The 20,425-nt window shown below is 35.2% G+C and overlaps 1 protein-coding gene across 1 annotated transcript in view; it reads right to left on the minus strand.

Annotated features, from left to right (window-relative positions):
- The window catches only part of KIF16B (kinesin family member 16B), a 131,375-nt gene that overhangs the window by 59,926 nt on the left and 51,024 nt on the right, over positions 1-20,425 (minus strand). Inside the window, exons 12-19 of the mRNA XM_010000183.1 lie at positions 19,712-19,831; positions 19,130-19,181; positions 17,774-17,911; positions 13,496-13,578; positions 13,207-13,295; positions 6,545-6,577; positions 6,138-6,191; positions 2,947-4,302 (exon numbers count right to left, since the gene is read on the minus strand). Of these exons, the coding sequence (XP_009998485.1) occupies positions 2,947-4,302; positions 6,138-6,191; positions 6,545-6,577; positions 13,207-13,295; positions 13,496-13,578; positions 17,774-17,911; positions 19,130-19,181; positions 19,712-19,831 (1,925 nt within the window). The remainder of the gene's footprint in view (positions 1-2,946; positions 4,303-6,137; positions 6,192-6,544; positions 6,578-13,206; positions 13,296-13,495; positions 13,579-17,773; positions 17,912-19,129; positions 19,182-19,711; positions 19,832-20,425) is intronic.

Below are 20,425 nucleotides of genomic sequence, written 5' to 3' on the forward strand. Positions count from 1 at the left end.
CTAAAAATCCCAAATACCAGTACAATTCAAAAAAAAAAAGACAACTTACAACAATGATGCAGCAAAATATATCTGTAAGAAAACCTTTAAACTGTGTACTATACATATAAGTCTTATTTTCTAGTCTCTCCTTTTGTCTATACAGATTACTTATGTAAATATTATACATAGGTACATTTTATATACCTATTTTAGAATATTTTCTGTATTTTAGAAAATAAAATATGTAGTATTTATATTAAATATCCCTAAAAAATCACCTTTTGAAATGGAAAATTCCTCAGTTTTTTAAAAACAAATTAACTGCATACCAGCCAGACTTTTTGCATAGAATACATAATATTTGATACAGTATTTTTGACTGAAAATGTCTGAGGTGTCTCACATAAAATAAGAAGCACTTCCTGGAATATTTATCACTCAAATTAAACTATACGATAACAAAGTAATACGCGGAACATATTTTCCACTTCCTCCCCATTTCCATTACAACTTTTTCTTTCTACAAGTAATTGTTTTTATAGAGGTTACTTGAAAACGAAAGAATAAAGAAAAAGGTCATAACGCAAAATATGCAAATTTGGAGTTCTACCACTTATCCTACAACTGCATATATCTAAATTGAAGTACAATGATACAACTACTTCATTCTATCTGGGAGGTTAAAACAGATAATTAAAGAGATGACAAATGCTGAGGCTTAGACTGCAGTAAAGGAGGCTGAATTGTTATTTTACTTTTAGGGTAGTTTTTTGCAGCACTGCCAGAAGCTGCTTTTTTTTTATTAGCAGCAAGAACAATTGTGCATCTGCAGGGAAAGTGGATGGGAGATGGATATGGGAGAGCATTTGCATCTATGGAAAACCAATGTAACCACAAAAATCAGAATTATATTAAAGGACAAATGCTTATCTCTTGATTTGTAAACATCCTACTACAAAAAGAAATTACTTCCTCTGGCAATAAACTTACCCAGCTGTGTGATGTACCCACCAGAGACTGCACTAAACAGCATCTTGCCACTTTTAAGTGATACACCCCTTGTTGCAAAGATTACTCTAAAGTTGCTTTATGTTTACTCTATTGCCACAAATCTCTGCCACTGAAGACAAAACATGTATGCTTTATTCCAGTATAAGCTAACTTCAAAGTATCATTTTGTGGGTCATCCCTCTAGGTGAAAAAATTTGAGCTAACGTATTATTCAAACTGGAAAATAAGATTTTATCTATCCAGTTATGACAAAATTTCAGTCATAGAGCATTTCAAATTAATATCGCATTAAAACACTTTGATATGAACCTAAGAACATCATCACATAATTAGTGCATCACACATCTAGAGACCAATTAAGAAACATATATAATTCATATGCTTACTACAGCACCCAAGACATTGCATACTGTGAAATGTAAACTCAAACACAACAGCAATGAATTAGCCTGAAACATTTAACATACTATCTATCATGTATCTTAAGATTTTCTTCTGCCTCAACATTCATAAAAGCATTCTGAATTGAATTAGTCAGGCCCCTGGGCAAACCACTGAAAGACTTCAATATTTTATTGAGTTTGTGCAAGAGGACCTTTAAGTAAACGAGAAAAAAAAAGGGGAGAAAAAAACAACCAAACAAAAAGTGACCTTTTCCCTTTCTTGCTATCTTTCTGAAACCTCAGTTTTGTAGCTAAGACATTTGTTTCACTTATCACACAATCCAGAAACCACTTGAGGGCCAGCTGAGCTGTCCGTTTTAGCGGAACCTCCAGTTGTTTATAGCTGACTTTAATCAAGTGAGATAGTAAAGAAAACGAGATTCAACAGTGTTGAAATGCTGAACATAGAACATTTTGTTCAATGCTAAAATGTGACCTCTACACATGGTGTAGAAAGGAACAATTATTTTTTGATAATGGTTTAAAAGGGACACAGAAGAGATCTTCAATTTGGCTACAGGCAAGTTTTGTGGGGGGTTTTTTTAGATTTTTTTTTCTAATCAGGGATGTCTCTGAAGGGCTTTTGAAAGAAGAGTCAGATATTAGTAGAACAGTAAAAAAAAAATAATTACAAATGCTACCTCAAGAAAAAAACACTTCATTGTTTCACCAGTAATCACAGGTTTTAAAGCTCTAGTAGTTGCAAATCAGATAGCACATTTAAAAATGGCAATTCTGTCCTTTTTACATAATGCATAGATTAAATGCACTAATCCCAGTGGATTTATGTCTGGTCAAAAATAAAATATTTCTTTCACATAGAAAGATCCTTCCTTACCTTATTCCCTTTTCTCTGAGCCTCCCACACTTAGGCTGAATGTCATGCTACCAGATATCATGTGTATAACTGATGACATTGCTTCTATATCTAAAACGGTTTGTCAACACAGCTGTTCTATAGCCTCCGTATATTTTCCAATAACCTTAAAAAACACCACGAAATTTTCATAGATATATGGCTAGTCTACTTTACTTAGGTCTGAAACCAGTATCAAAAAATCAAACATTACCATTGTTTAGTCTGAATACTTGAATAGTTTAAGTACATTATCAGTTGAAAGGGAAAGCAGGCAGTCTACTGTAACTACATCTCCAAATCTTGAACAAACACCTAGTTCGTTACTAATAAAGAAACAAAATGTTATACATTAATAATTTAAGAGAAAAAAAGCTGTCAGACCATACACATTTTTCTAACAGCAGGCCATAAGGTTGGCAAAGCTTTCTAAACAGGTAAAACAGTTAAAGTATTGTGATGGCTAATGGAAATACTAAACTGCTGAGGATGGGAGCAGCAATACAGTTTCAGTTCTAGGTAAACTACTTGAAACTCATCAAGAAACCTAAATACTGGGACACAGAACAAGTTGCTGTCTCAACATCTCAGGTATAAAGCGATTCACGTTTTTAGAGACAGATTCTAATAGATGGAAGCTACCACCACACTTACCGTTCTCTGTCTTGTTCAAGGGCTTTCTGCTCAGCCTCCAGACTAGCCTGCAGACCTGCCTGTTCATCACAGCTGTTGTTCAAGGTGGCAAGCTTCTGTTTCTGCTCTTCAATTTCTAAGTCTATTGTTGAACGACGTTGCAAAGCAGAGTGCCTCCTTTCTAACTTAGCAACAGCTTGCTCCAGTGCCTCCCTCTGCTGTTTTTCCCTTGATTCAAGGATTTCTTTTTCCTTTTTCCGAACCTTTTCTTCCTGACGAGCTACATTGGCTGTGAATTCAAAGGTTTCTTGTAGCTGCTGCAGCTGATTTGTGCTAGCTCTATACTGGGCAAGCTGCTCTTCTTTTTCTTCTATTTCTTTCTCTATTTGATAGAGAGTATTATCCAAACCCAACAAGCCCCTATCGAGGACTTCAGAAGCCCTTTGTTTTTCTTCCAGCAGAGCTGGCAAATTATTACTCTTCAGGTACTCAAGTTGGCGTACTTTAGATTGGAGACTGTACTCTGCTGACTTTATCTCATCAACTTCTTCAACCTTGAGTACAGCATCCATAAAGTTTTCATCATCTTTCTTGACTTTTAAATGTTCTTCATGTGCAAATTTTAACTGTTCCAGAGCTATTTCTTCATCAGCTATTTCCTTTTCTAGGTGATCCATTTGTTGAACTACATCTTTTTCCAAAATAGTCAACTGTTCCAGCTGTTTCTTTTTAAACTCTACAAAATCAAGCTGAGCTTTTTCTAACTCTTCACTGTTTTCATCACCTTCAGATCGGGCTTCCTTGACTTTCAAAAAAGATTCCCGAATATCTTCAAGATCTCTTTTCTCTTCTTCAACTCTTTGTACGTCCCCTCTCTTCAGGAGCTCTATCATGACCTGTTTCTCTCGAAGCTGTTCTTCCAAATGACCCACCAGCATCACCTGCTCCCTTTCTTGTTCTTCAAGTCTCTTTTTTTCCAATTCCAGCTTAACATACTGTTCATCTTTTTCCTTTTTAAGTTTTTCTAGCTCACGGAAAATCTGCATTTTCTCTGCTTTTTCGTTATGATTAAGTTCTTGTAGTCGCTGCAACTCCTCTTTGACTCGGGCAAAAATTTCTTCCTGCTGTTTCTTTTTTTGAAGCTCTATCTCCTGTTGTTCCCGTAATCTCTCTTCTTCAAATTTTTCTTTCTCAGCCAGCAAATCCTTTAACCTGCTCTCAATGTGAACACTTTTCCGTTTCAGGCTCTCTTCTTGTTTTCGAATTTGCAGCTGTACTATTTCTGTTTCTTTGCGCTGTGACTCTACTTCTTGCTGCATTCTTACAAGTTCTGCTTTGTCAGATCTTTGTTTTTCTTCCATCTCTTCTATTTGTTTCCTACAGTAAAAAATGTACATGCAATATTTCAAACATTTTTGGTGGGTTTTTTTGGTTTGGTTTTTTTTTGTTTGTTTATTTGTTTTTCAAAAGACACCATATCCCTGAGAATTTTAAAAGGTCTGGACAAGAATTTTAAAAGGTCTGGACAAGAATTTTAAAAGGTCTGGACAAGAATTTTAAAAGGTCTGGACAAGAATTTTAAAAGGTCTGGACAAGAATTTTAAAAGGTCTGGACAAGAATTCTAAAAGGTCTGGACAAGAATTTTAAAAGGTCTGGACAAGAATTTTAAAAGGTCTGGACAAGAATTTTAAAAGGTCTGGACAAGAATTTTAAAAGGTCTGGACAAGAATTCTGTAGCATGTGTAATGGTTTCTCTTTTAAATTTTTAATTTTTTTTTAATTTTTTTTCCACAATATTAAGACCTTACATTGCCTGGAAGTCACTCAATGCATAAGTCAAATGGTAAAGAGACGAATATAGTTTATTTCAACATAAAATACTGTTGATATATTCAAATATAGGAAGGCGTGTTATTTATAATTTATTTTAGTAGAAAATTAGGCTGTATTGGTTCTGTGAAATCAAATAAAAATATTTATAGAACACATCAGTGCACACAGTGAAGAGTAAATAATATATAGATATTCTTCTGTATACATACATTCATATATAAACAAAATTGTATAAAAGGACCTGATTAGATATTTGCCTCACCAAAGTGAAGTTAATAGATGAATTACAACTATGTCTCCTCTTTAGGTGAACCCAACTGAATTATTGACAAACAGGATTACAAGCTTAGGAACAAATGTATTTGAGAGACAAATTACTTTAAGACAAATTATTACTTCCTGGGCAATGTCTCTTTTGGAGGTTCTAGGGGATTCCAAATGAAGACAGACTGAGACTTGAAGATCAGCACTATCCCCATAATACAATTGCTTGAACACACATAGAAACAACCTGCAAGGCAGTTGGTACTATGCAGGAAGTTGAAGTCAGATCCATTAAAGCACAAGCAAAGCAAATTCAGCACAATCTGAATTCAAATCCTATCAATTAGCCTAACAAAGAGGATAAGTATCAAGGGTCCTGTTGCATCACTTTCTGAATAGCATCTATCTTTTAATGCTTCAGAGTTTCAGGGTTTTTCTGCATTTACTTAGCTTAGTCTACCTATATAAACAGCTCTTTCAAAATGGAGCAAGCAGTCTAAAGCTGAGAAGGCAGAAGGTGTGTCTCAGCTTATGAATCAAATCAATGTGGTGATCTACAACAACATGAGAGAGATTACTTCTAAAATCTTAGCAGGTATGATGAGCTAGAACAGTCAGCTCAGTTTGTCAGCTGGCAACAATACGTTCTTCTGTATCTCTAACTGATTTCAAAATAATGCTGAGTATGACTGGTAGACCCAGACCAGCACCACATGTTAACAAGCAGAGTTTACAATGTGAGTTTTTCAAATCAAGACTCAGCCCAAAGGCAACTAAACCATAGAAAAGAACAAAGAATATATTTTGCCATCTTTTAAAATAACACCATGAAAATTAAAAGTGGGAGTTATATATTACATTTGTATAATCTATACTCCTCATAAGTTTGTGTTTGGAATTTTCCTTGCTAAATATCAGTTAGCTACAATTCAGGTTGTCTATCTGTTCTCAATCAAGAAAATAACCAAAATATTAATAAAAGACAAGACAAAATAAAACCATTTATATCAGGATCCTCTGCTTGCTGAGTAACACTGTGCTTCCAAATTAATGATTTAAGTCTACAACATGTATCTATATACACACATGTAAAGACCACAGAAAATAATGTTACCTTTTACTTTCTAATTTTTCAAGCTCCTCTCGTTGCTGCCTCTCAAACTCTAGCCTGATTTAAAAAAAGGAAAACAGTAAAAAATGTTATTTCCCAGTATCACAAAAGAACAGGAAGATGCAATGCAATTCAGTGTCTGTTTAGAAGACTGTAACAATGGCACAAATAAAAAAAGTTTTATAAAACTATTTGCTACAATAACAGAAAAAATTTCCTTCATTAGAGTGACAAATTAGACATCATGCTGTCTGACGCAAGCACAAACAGAAAAGTAAATTAATTTCTGGGGAAAAAAACAGCTATTTAAAAAGAAAAGTTAAACAAGACAGATAAATTATTAGCATAGCCTCTGCAAGTTAACTACATGTGAACGTGGCAATCAATACATAGAAATTGAATTTCTCTACCTTAGACAGATCGGTCCTTTTACAGGGAAAAGACTGCCATGGGAGGCAGGGGAAACAGAGCGATCAAATGAGAAAGGAATTGATAGAAAACACATATTAGCGGTTCAGAATATTTTAATGTCAACAACAGTTTGTTTTATTAGAGGTTAGATTCATAGAACATTCATCACATTACTATTCAGAAAAAATTAAATAACTGTTCTTTCTAAATATGATTTTCAACTGCCAACGATAGTTAATCAATGCTCATTATCCTATGGTTTATTAACTTGGCCGCTTCCGAGAAAGGAAAGATGTAAGAGTATGCTTTGGCATGACTGTAGTTCTTCCTTTTCCTCCCAAAAAGAAAACCCAACCACATTGCCATGATGTAAGCAGTGGGGTTAAAAAACCCTCAAATTCCTGGAAACATTCAAGTACAAACTCATTTATCCAAACTATTTTGAGAATGTGTTTAATTTGCTACAGTTCTGAATAATTACAGGAGAGTATTTAATGCTGTTTTAAACAACAGCTCTTATTACAGTTGTACCTAATTTATTTTAATTGCCTTTTAAAGACTTGTGTTTTTTAAGACAATTCTTGTAAATAAATTTTTCTATGCATTTTAAAGTGTAGAGAAACTATATGTGAACTGAAATATTCAACCAAATACACAAATATGCAGTTATTTCAGGCCTGTTACTGCTTAATAGGGTTGCAGGTTAGTGAGGTAGTTCATAAGCAGTGAAGAAAATCCAAGACTGCACCACAAATTACCTTCAAGTATGAGGAACTCCAGTTTATGACCACAATTACACAGACAAGGTTTTTTAAAAATAAGATACATTTAATATTTCTTTCTAAATTAATACAAATGCCTGTGACAAAAAGGAATTGCCCTTGGATATGTGCAAAAAATACACCAATAATCTAATGTTTATGAAGTAGTTTGAATGAAGTTTGATTCCTACAGGCTCAAGAAGTATTTTTTAAACTACTGAAATACTGGAGAAAGACTAGTTTAACATATTGCATTTTTCCTTATTTCTCACAAATTAATTTAAAAAAAAATAACTCTACAACACCTAAGAGATCAGCAAACAGATGTATTTTTTTTTTTAACACAACTCCAGACATCCAGAGCCTTCATGTAAATGTTCCACCAAAAGTCCCTTTACATTTTCATTAAGACTATGTCTAGGATGGGCACTATCTCATTACTTCAGTCCAAAGTAATACAGATCCCAGGGGATATAGCTGTGGTTTATGGAAACGCAAGACACCCGTTGGGTGCTGTCAGATGCAGACCATCTTTGCTCAGACAGCTGGCAAAGATGATTTACAAGTATTCCCGTGCCTGGTTAAGCCATAATGAAGCAGAATGTTTCAGATAAGTTAACATAATGTGCAAAACCCAGAGCAAAAACCTTTTGATATTTTGACTGTCCTATAAAACACATAATTTGGCAAACATTTTTATATATGCATTAAAATCTTAACTAGCTTTTGACTGAGATCTGACACATGGAAAATGAGCCAACATAGCAACTAGTCTGATATAAAAGAAGGTCAGTAGAGAAAACTCTGTTTTTCTCTTTGATGAAGTATCTCTAATGCCTTCAACAGTGGTGTCACAACAATCAGCTTTGCTTTACACTGAAATGAAGCTGGTAGTGCTCAAAAGGTTGTTCAGGAAGGAGGAATGAACTATGCAGAAGTGGTTCTTCTGCAGTGAAAATGGCTGTTTCCCAAAGCCACATATGGATCACCATCAACACCCCAATCAACAGCTTCCATATGTTACTCTGAGCTCTTTTTAAAAAATGCAGGTTTAATGCATTATAAATAAGGAAATGCCCCTATGAAGTGGAGGGTAATGCTGTCTGGTGTTTTGCTGCTACTTAGCTTCAGTGGTGCCTAAGTAGGTGCAAGCTCTACTGAAGGCTCTCCTATGATGCGGTTACTCACAATGCCTCTGTTCTTTATCAAAGGTGCTCATGTTGCAGCCCTTATTTCTGCAGGAGTAATAATGATGCCTGTCTGTCTTAGCTGGCTGCTTATTTTCTCTATACATTTAGAAATTCAGCACTTTTGAAACCATTACCTGAGCAGCATTTGCTTAAAACAGGTTATGAACTTAGGACAGGAGAGAATCTGGGGAGGGAGATCTGCTGTCAATGACTGCAGAAACTTGTTTCTTTAACTAGCAAAAAAAAACCCTGAGGAAAAAAAATAAAAATAAAAATTAAAAATTAAAAATCACTGGCTCTAACAAATCTCTGCCAGCTTTACAAAGCACAAATACAAACGTGATGTTTTCCGGTTTAGTGTATCTGTAATAAAAAAAAAATCTTTTTCACATAACCTCTACTCCCTGTATTAATGTGAGCACTTCAGTGAAAAGGGGAAAATATTAGTTTGAAATTAAAAAAGAAACACACAGATATTAAAGACTAGAATCTACTCTTTCTTCTTTTGTAGATCTACCACAAAGGAACCTAATCTGATCAGTGCCATATTAAATAGACACCATTTTCCTGGAAAACGTGGCATATCTGCTGATAAGAACAATGTAGATAAGCTGCTGAGAAAGGAAGTCAGTTCTACTAGCACAGTACTACAATAGCTTAATTTACACAGCACAAAAGTGAGATCTGGTATTACATCTATTAGGAAAGACTGAGTACTGGCAGAACTACAAAGATGTTACAATGCTGCTCAGCAGCCCAATTTACGAGATTAATTTGAAAAACACAAAACAAAAAACCCAAGCTAAATCCATGACGAGATCAAGGTTTCTCATGAGTGGGTTTAGAGTTACAGTATAATGTAGTTTACAAAAGGTCTACAAATGAAATCTTCAGCATAAATCTATGTGCAAAATTCTATTTTATCCAAAGCTTATTATCTGAAGCAGTGTTGCATGACACCAGATTAAAAACAAAGACTGGGAACAAGTAGAACAAAGAATTTTATATGTTAAGCCAAAATTTTATGCAACTATCTCCACATATGGGAAACCAACAGCCAAAGAAAAAGCCCACACACAACAAAAATCCCTCACGAAGGCCACCCATCTGAAAACACAATTAAAGATAACACTGATTTTCACATGGGAAAGATACAGATACAGTACACAAGACACATCATTTATCTGCTTTCATAACCACTGAACATAAATATCCCCCAGGCACTTCTGCCATTGATTGCTAAACATACTAGATCTTACCAGTTGTTTATTACAACCTACAAATTGGAAATTTAGCTGCCAGCCTTTATATTACCAATACTGAAAACTGGAAGAAAAAGTGGTGTTGAAAACACTACTTTAACAACAAACAGAATGCTAGTCGGCTACAAAAGTCACACACAAAACCCCCAGATGGTCAGCTACTGAATCAACATCTACACTGCTCATGGGCAGTGTATCATTATGGTATGAGAAACTTGTATAAAGAGTCATACCAAAGGACCACGTTCTACATTGCTCCCAACTTAAATAAATGAATAAATACATTACATGCCTGATTTAATGTAGGACATTTTTTCCATCTGCACTTTTCCAGGAAGCAAGATTCTCACCCCTACCTAATGCTTTGGGTGCCTTTGATACCCAGAGATGAGATTTATTGAATGTTTTACCCAGGCTGAAAAGACAGTCACCACTGAGAAGAATAACCACTGCAGCACTGCACCTGCTAAGCAGCATTCCTAGCTGGAAGTACAGAGCTCAAGCATTCTAAAAGCCATTTATCATTTACAAATACAATGCCACTGGCTTTTCTTATTACTGAAGCTTAAATGCTTGGGGCCTGCTTTATTCAGAACACATCCTTTTCTTCAACCGTGCCTTCACCCCAGACACCTGTTCCCCTTAAAGTAACGCTTCCTGCAGGATTAACTCTTAGGGACAAGCTCACAACATGATCAGAAAAACCCCAGTGCTGCCACAAAGGAGGAAATAGAGAGAAAATGGAGTTAGCATCAACAAATTTTAAATTGTCATGCAACCATAGCCTAAGCTGAAAAGCTGCCCTTGTCAAATTGCTGTCCATAAAGATGCATCAATTATGGACAAGGCTTTCCTTTACTGATTTATAAGACCAAGGCTCAGTCAAACTGCAGTGCAAACTTCAGAGCCTACCTTCTCTTTGCAGCATTCATAAAAGCAGTAAAAACTAATATTTCAGGGATTTTTTGTCCTGGGTTTTGTTTTTGATTTTGATTTTTTTATTATTATTTTTTTGAAAAATCATTGCTCTAGGACAACATCCACCTCTGCACTTCATGGGTAATGTGTATTACTAGATATGGCATTTATTGTTTTAAACATAGTTAAAGCATCTACAGATAGGGGTATGAGTTTTAACTACAAATATGCAACCATGAGCTTCCTTGCTTAGAAAAAAGAAAGTGTATGTAATGGTGACTATGGAACAACCTCAGCCAGGTTTTATCACTCACAAACAAGTGACAGTCATGCAGACCTGCATTTCTGCTGTACTGTAAACGCTAAGCATAATCCTTTCTTGAGTTTACAAATTAAGCAGGACAAAATATCTATTCCAGCAAGCCAGTTCACAAAGATTAATTGAATGCAGACTAGCAGGAGAATATCAATAATTAACCCTCTGCTCATAGTTTATAGTCTAATAAAATGCAGGCATGAAAGCATTCAGGAATATGAAGAGTATTTCACCTAGTCTTATCCTCAATTTCAACAGCATTGGTGCTCTCGCAGCCACACCCAAGAAAGGAAAATAGAAGTTACAAGAAATGTTAGATGGGGAAAAGTGGTAGTGTTTCTATAAATTGCTGCATACATTGATAATCTTGTTACTTATACTGTGACTTCCAGGAAAGCAAGGTAAGATGTTTGAAGAACCAACCAGGAAAAAAGAAGCTATATTCTACAAAACATATAGAAGAAAAATAAGAATTTGCTGTAATCTACTCCAGCATAGAGAATCAAGTAACCCTCCAGACTTTTATTTTTCTTTTCTTTTCTTTTTTTTTTTGCTGCATACATTGATAATCTTGTTACTTATACTGTGACTTCCAGGAAAGCAAGGTAAGATGTTTGAAGAACCAACCAGGAAAAAAGAAGCTATATTCTACAAAACATATAGAAGAAAAATAAGAATTTGCTGTAATCTACTCCAGCATAGAGAATCAAGTAACCCTCCAGACTTTTATTTTTCTTTTCTTTTCTTTTTTTTTTTCTTCTATAAGACACAATCTGCCATTATCTGAAGACAGTATGAACACCTTGGGCAGGCAATCATTCTTCAGCCTACCTTCAACTGGGCCTTGCTCATGCCGTTATATTTTACGACAAACCTGAAAGACTAGAAGTGAGGCAATGCTGAAACAATCTGTCCTACTCCATGCTGACTGCAAAGTCAAGGTCAGCATTGTGCAGTATAATGCAATAATTCATAACACTATGGGAACAGAGTAACATTATTAGTTGGGGGTGGGAGGGGAAGCCCATGGTAGCTAATCAATAACCAGAGGTAACAAAGAATAGCTGGGAACTTTCCCCAGCCTACAAAAAATACAATACTACCAACTGCCACCAGAAGTTTTTAGGTCAAACTATCTGAGAAGCTAAAGAAAATTTTAAAAATACATATATTTTTTTGACTTTTTTTTCATCTCTGAAAAAAGACAAATTTATGAACAACTACCTCACTATCTTGAGATTTCTGTAGGTAGTTCAGTAGCAAGAGAGTATCAATCACATTTGAAGCAGTGTTATTACATATATTCACTGTATTTAAGACATTGTTTAACTTAAAGTTATTACTTGGCCAATCTTCCCAAGTTCTAATGGATAAAGAGCAATCCCACAGTAAAACTCGGGAATAGAGCTGCACTATCCAAGCCTGAAATTCAATTTAGAGCCTATTTTTCAAAACATAGATGGTTAAAGTGCCTCATCTCACACTCAATTCAAAACACAGGCACTAGCTATTTTAAAAAAAACAAAAAAAAAACAACAAAAAACCATCAATTTTCTGTAAGTCACTTCCAGAACACTGGTAAAAACATTAAAAACAGCTTCCCCACAATAGCAGCCTATATTATTGTAACTGTATAATAAAATGGTTCTCCACATTCTAACTTGGCTACCTACTAAGAGCTCTATAGGTGAGAACATAAGACATTAATTTCCCAGCCTTTTTATGCTTCTATTGGTGTTATACGAAGTCAAGAAACCTTAATTTTCAGTTTACAATGCATTTTTCACAGGAAAAATAGTTAACTTGAAATTCTGAAAAAAGCATGAACATATAATATGCCATGTCATTATTGTGTTCAACTGCCTTGGTTATAATGCAAATGTTTCCCAGACTCCAGCTACTACAACTTTCTTTGTGCTTCTTTCAGTGTTGTTTGTCAGTGCAGTTACTTGTCTTGCATTGAAGTAGAGAAATCCCAGGAGAAGACAAGTTTTAAGCAGGATGGAAAGTTCCTCACTGTCCCATTTGCTGGCATGGACTAGTTCAAATAACCTTTCTGAAAAGCTATGGCTTCATTCAGAGGCCCGTCATTTAAAAAGCATATACTATTAACCTGAGAACAAAATATTTTCTATTAGTGCCATGTGGACCATTCAAACAACTAAAATAAAGAATGGCTGCAACTTTAATAACTGCATTTTAGAATATACTCACCCTGGATTATAAAGCATAACTGCTGACAGGTTCTCACAAGATTTTGAAAGATCTGTCATAGACAAGCTGAAGGAAGGCAGCAGTCCACTCTAACAACAGACCATAAAATAAATACATTAGGCAAATACTGATGTGCTTACAAACTCTTACTATATTTCATGAAATAAAACATTTAACTAACGTATGTGAAGCAAATTTTAAAAAGTATTCTACAACAATCAAGGTAGGACTATATTAACAAGAAAATTGTGAAAAGGTTTAAATTTTCCAAACACTTATTTAACCTCACCTTTCTTTTTTCCCTTAGCTTAGCAGCTTCTTTGGGGTGGTTAAAGCGAAACATATTGGTTCTTCCAAGTAATATAACAGCACCTGATGAGAAAAAAGCACACACCATTCACTGACAACATATCATACCTGAAAATGCCAACCAATATTTCAGGCAGACAATACGTAAGCAGAAACTTCCATTAAGCAAGAGCAAAATGAAAATGTATTTTGACAAGCCAAGTGTGTAACAATGCACACAGTTACACTAACTGATGTATATAGTTTATTCCTTACTCTTCTGAAATAAAAAAAAAACAACAACCACAAAATAAAGCTACCACATGTGTTTATACATACAGTCATGTTCATAAAGTTTAGCTAAAGAACAAACACAGGCAGAGGAAGCAGTTGCCCTAATTTGTTCAATGCACTTTTAAACAGTGAGACTGGAAGCCACCAGGAGGTACCAGATACATTGGGAACAACCATAAATGTGACTAAAAACAAACTTGTCCATCCACTACTGATTACAGTCAGGTTTTAATCCACCTACACTGAAAGCTCCAGATCTCCTTAAAATTTGTACTCTTCACTTATCCTTTTCCTGTCTGTGTTGAACAACACTGAAGTTTATCATCACTCAGAACAAGATTATTAGACTTGTCTACCCAATAGCTATTTTCTCTTCCATTGAATAATTCATATTGTTCAGTGCACATCCATTATTTGATTTAATCAGTTAAGGTGCAAGTCACAAATAATGAGATTCTGGGCAATTCTTACCATATTTTAAAGACAATGGCACCAAGATTAATACTTTCATAATAAGAGGGATATTGTTAGTGATGTCTCACTACTGTCATAACATGGAAGTCTTCCAAGTTAACCATTACAGAATCAAGCATTTACCTCTCAGTCTGTGTGAGGAATTTTTAAAAAAGGATTCCATTACATCCACAGTATGAAAAAAAATGCACTTAGACTGGTCACTACAAACAAATTTTTACCATCTGAGAATGAAATGCTGTCCTTAGTAAGGAATGCTCCTCTTAAAACTAGTTAAATTATGAGTATCAACCCAAGCAAGGTCATCTGGCCTTGGGAAATAAACATCAAAAGCATAATAGTCATGACATCGCTTCTTGCTGTCTTCACAATACTTCAATCTTGGACCATAAGAACAGCTTATCTCAGCCTAACCTTAAAAAGAATTACCTTTCAGATATCTGTATGTAGGTTTGTATTGCCAGGTCATTTTGACCTCTTCAAGAAGTGTGCTGGCTGTACTTTTTCTGTAAGCAGATTAAAGGGGATCCCTGACAGTCATGACTGCTGTAGTGAAAGGGCTAAAACTGTTTTTAGTCTACCACTGCTTCATATGCTCACAGTTGTCCCAAACATTTATCTGTTCCACTCTTGCTGACTGCCTGGAGGGGGATTTTGTGACAGTGGGGATTTCTACAAAATTCCTTCAGTTACTTTCAAATGAAGATAAAAATACTTAAGCTTTTTTTACTACTTTACTAGGTGGAAGAAACTTTAGTTAAAATTTCAGAATTAATACAGCTATAAATGTGCCCCTAACTTAATGAATTTAAAAGAAAACAGGAGAGGCTTAACAGCAAGTACATGACAGTCAGATGACAGATCATATGAACAACTCTTAGGTTTCTCTTTTAGTACTTCTATGAATCCTATGATAATTTCTGTATTATTCTGTTACTAGGGAAAAACTCTAGAAACTTAATTCCCATTTGGCAGAAACTTTGGTGAGCATCAACATCAAAGCCTCCTTAGGAAAAAAAGGTCTGGACAAAAGCATGTAGTCAAATATATCCTAAGCACCAAGCCTGTCTGTTGCTGTACAGAGCAGCTCTCATTCAGAAAGTGCAGTATAAATGTCATCTTGGAAACATAACTGGATTTGCTATGGGGTTTGATTTCCATTTATTTACTGTAGGCAACAATTCTCATTCTCATTGAATGTCAAATGGCAAAGAAAAAGGGTTTGTCAAATACATTGATAGTACTAAGAATAACAACAAAAACTAAACAAAAAAGGCTTTATCATTTGTGGAGCTCTGATCTCCCTACTTAACTGGTTGACTTCAACATATAAATGACCAGAGTGCATAGGAAAAAAAATACATACATATATAAAAGAATGCCTGCTGAATGTCATCAAGCATCTCTGACCTACACAGAGCAGTATTTTGGAACTATGCAAACAAAGGCATATATAATTAAGATCTTACCAACTTCTAAAAGTCATTTTCTAATTTTTAAATTATTTTTTATTTTAATCAGCAAACTATAAAAAAAACAGTGGGAGGTCAGGTTAAGTACAGAAGAGTTGGCAGTTTGGTCTAAGAAACTGAAAACTTGTTTTAAACTGAGGATAAATTTAAGGTAAAGGACAAACTCTTAACTGCGAATAGTAATTCAGTTACCTCTAGAAATCCTACCATATGTTCTTAAGAATAAAAAAATATTTTAGTAAGTTAAATGTACACAAAAAGGCCACATTAGCCAGAATTCACAAATGCTGGAAGTAATCTGGAGCAGGAAGTGGCAATTAATTACTATGCCTCTTTTAGGTTTTACTTAAACTCCATGACAGTCTAAAAACACATTTTCAAATGAACAGTTCTTAATGATGAACGGAAACATTTAAATATATCAACAGTTAATCAGTGTTACCTAAAGCAGATATTTAAGGAGGCTGGCACTTCATGCTGTGAAACTACATGCTAACACAGCTAGGGTAAATGGATGGTGCATAAGTCGTTAAACAGTTATTTCACCATTTTTGCCCACCTGATGTCATAGGTGCCACCTTTCAGACAAAGTCTGGTTAACATAGCCAGCTGTTACAGGTCAGCTTATGCAGCTGTTTTTCACAATTTAGTAACTCAAGCAATCTTTTCCCCTCCTTTTGAGTTACAAATTTATTTAGACAGAAATGTGGGTGAAAAAAAAGTCATGTTTCCTCTCTTCACAGTACAAAAATCAAGCTGGTACATATGCCTGGAAGAGGGAAACAGCATACAAACTCCTACTTTCTTTCAAGGTACATCAAACCTTTACTGCCTTTGAAATGCAGCAGGATCTGGAAGTGTTCAAGACCAAGCTGGGTGGGGCTTGGAGCAACCTGATCTAGTGGGAGGTGTCCCTGCTCAGGGCAGGTTGCCTGGAACTAGATGATCTTTAAGGTCCCTTCCAACCCAAACCATTCTGTGATTCTATAAGAGTCATTGCAAGTGCAATTCTTATTGTTTACGGTGTTACTTGCCATTATTGTCAATACTTCTATTACTAACAATTTATCAGTGGGATTTATCCAAAGACAAAGTGAGCTGGGCTTTATTTTATTTCCCCCAGTATCTGTAACAGAAGAAGCGCACACATCCGTCATTTTGCATTAGGAAACATCTTTTACAAAATCAACATCCCTCCTCTAGACCAGAAAGGTACAAACTTTCCATGTTCCAACACTACAGACCTCCCTTGTTAGAGCAAGCTCGCTCTGAAAGCTTCTTACCAACAACTGAGCTGTGTCACAGCCTCACTCCTCAACAGGTTTTCAGCCCATTGCTAAATGGGAAGATATTCTGCGTGCTCTTGGAAGACACAACATCCCAAGCTTCTGCACTCATGAGCTTACTTCTTATAGCAAGTACCTTCCAGGCCAAAACAATGCACCTTTGTTTTCAACTGTCCCAGCTGCTTTTTCATTTCAGATTTTAAAGCATTTATATAAAATTTATAATTCTCAACTTCCTCCATAAGTTTTAGCCTCCCCTGTTTTGTCATCTCCCTTCAGCTGCAGTAAACAGATACTCAGCTGAATCTCCTGCTCTGCAAGAGGATTTGGCAAAAGTGTTAAGTAGGACTGGCCCAAAGCTTGAGCAGCAGGAGGAGGTGTCTCTGACATTATTTCAGTCCTACAGAGGCCAGTATTCTTTTTCTTAATATCACAGCAACCTAAGCAATCTGGCATGGAGCTCATTTGATGTATAAACTTTGGATGAAATCAAATGCTAACTATCAATTCATACTGAAGAGTTTAAAGTGGATTAAATTACTAAGGAATTCTCTTTCTTTTCAGCACATGGCAAATTCTTTGACAGAACAAAACCTTCATGGCTCTCCTGATCATTCTCAGCTGCAGATGAGAAGAATGGAATTAAAACTAATTAAACAATAATCTCTTTATATGCACACAGATTTTTTTCAGGGCTGTTGCCAGAAAAAAAAGAAGATGCTGTATCCAAAATGATATTACACTGGGTAATACCTTGGTTTAGGTGTGTGGCCTCTGTAATCTGAATTCCATTCACAGAACACTGTGCTCCATTCAGTGGTATTAGATTCACAGTACCGTTGAGATTTTCAAAGATGCAATGCTCACTTTCCAAGTCAAGACCATGAAGAACTAAATACAAAGAAATAACATAATTAGTCTCTTAATAACTAGTAAGGCTAGCATGCTGGTATTAATTTATTTAGGACCCACTGTACCACAAATTTGACAGTATCTTTTCTCTTTATTCTGGACAAGGTTTTTTTCCTTCCTTCATCACATCCTACATGCCTTAAATGTTGATGTTATTGTTTTACTGTAGTGGGAAGAGGCCAAGGGCTCGGATGCTTGGGTCTTTTTTTGGTGTAATGATCTTTCCTTCTATGTTTTAGCACCAGATTAGTAAATTCTTCTTTCCTTCTGATACCAAACAGGAAAGTAGAATTTATGTATTCATAGAGACAAAGTTTTTTTGACCAGTTTCTGGGAAACAATGAAAAGTTTTTTTGACCTTAAAGCAACCATGCTCATATCTGAAAAGATAGGATCTAATCTGTGATTGTTGACTAACGAAGACAGCTGAAATAAGATTCTTATGTTCTATGATATTCAGTTCTTTTATCAATCATTTATGCTACTGTCAATTCTTCAACTAACGTATTATTACTTCTACTGTATCGTTTAATACCATAAAACCATGCAAGTTTGCTGGGTTTATGAAATTAGTATCAAAATTTTAAGCCAGGCATCTTTTGACCCACAAAAATATAAAAAACTAAGTTATTTGACTCTTGAGTCTCTCACCTGAGAATTAAAGGATGATATTTATTTAATGAAACTGTCTTCAAGCAACAGGACAATACAGGACTGGCAATTAGTTGCTTTGATAAGAAGTAAATAAGAAAATCAGTAGAAGCTGCCTACCTCCTTTTTACCAAATTCCAGAATATTCTTCAACTCAAATCTAAAGTCCAAAGACTGCTTTAGGTATAACAACACTGTCATTATGTAAAGGTTAAGAGAATTTGCAGTAACTGTGACAGGTGCTGTATTAAAAAGGATAGTATTTTTCAGCATATTATTTCAAGGGAAGCAAGAAATAAATTAGTAGCAACTGTATGAATAAATTTTAAGCCCACCAGCTATTCTTGAAGTCATGCTCTCCAAAGCAAATTCCACATAATACAGCTCTCAAATGTTTTAAAAATTAAAACATGCAAGAACATACAGACAACCAACTGAAAAAGGGGAAAAAAGTATGAAGATTTGTTCACATATTAGAATGGGAAAAACAGGAAGAACAGGAAAAACAACTGAAAAAAGAATATACATAAATGCCAGATTCCCTACCAATATCTTGTTCTGTCACAGCATCTTCTCTGCCAACATATGTTTGGCCCTCCTAATTAAGAGAGAAACATACATTATTTTCAGTTGCAATTGCCCTTCCTCCCTCACAAAGATATGTTACCTTTTCATTTTCTTAGAGTAATTTGAACAAAACATGTTTAAACATACATTGAAAAATAATCAGGTAGCATTTTTAGAACGCTTTCACAGTCATTATTATGCAACATTATTGGCAAATTCAGCTTTCAACTGCCCAGCATAGAACAATCTTTGTAGTTTTGAGACAATCTAGATTTAGATTTCAAGGCAAGCTTTACAATGAGATGAACAAAAAACCAATACACATTGGTAGGAATATTAAACACCTATATCTGGTTAACCAGTTAACCTTCAGGATAAACCTATAAAGTAAAGTAACAGATATTTTAACTGAATCAGTTGCAACCTCATAAGAGCTTTTCCTACTACAGCAGAGAAATGTAATGAGTACTATATTTAGATAGCAAATTAATACTTCCATTTGTCTACTGAAAAAATCACAAGGCATATAAAAAGGCTATGGAAACACAGATATGTATTTACCTTCAAGTGGTACAAGATGATACCAGTACTCAGAAGATCATCATCAATGCCAATGAGATGAGGCAGCTCAGAATCTAACACAACACCTATCCCTTCTTTCCTCAGAGCCAAGGTTTGCTCCTGTAAAGGACAAAAGTCTGTTAGCATACACAAGAAATACCACTCTCTCTTCTCCTTTCAAAACCACATTTAATGTAACTTCTTCTCTGTAAAATCAACCCCAAAAAAGCATTTTTAAATTATTTTTTTTTACACTTTCAGTGTCACTGTTCTATTTCCATTGTGCGTTCCAAGCTTACTGTTCAGGCAATCTGTGAAGGTGTTACTTGAAAGAAACCCAACAAACAGCTGAATTATACCTGATAAGGAAGATCAATCAAGAGCATAACAAAGCAGCGTTGTCTAAAAGCAAACTACATACCACCTTGTATAATGGTAAAGAGAATTTAAAATTCCTCAGAATTCAGTACCACTGAAGAATAGAAAACTGGAAACTCTTTGGCAATCAATTAAATAAATCAAACCTTGTACAACAAAATTCCAGACATCTGAGAACTCAGTAAGCCTAAGCAGTTAAAACATCATCCAGTGTAAGCTAAGCTTAGTACAACAACTACTAAGCCTAGAAAATAGTCACAGCATATAATTGCAGTTCTTCAAAATTCCTTTGGGCAACATTGTACAGCCACCTGTAGGATGAAGCATCATTCAGCA

This window comes from Chaetura pelagica, unplaced genomic scaffold, assembly GCF_000747805.2.
Source record: "Chaetura pelagica isolate M959 unplaced genomic scaffold, ChaPel_1.0 scaffold336, whole genome shotgun sequence".
NCBI lineage: Eukaryota > Metazoa > Chordata > Aves > Apodiformes > Apodidae > Chaetura > Chaetura pelagica.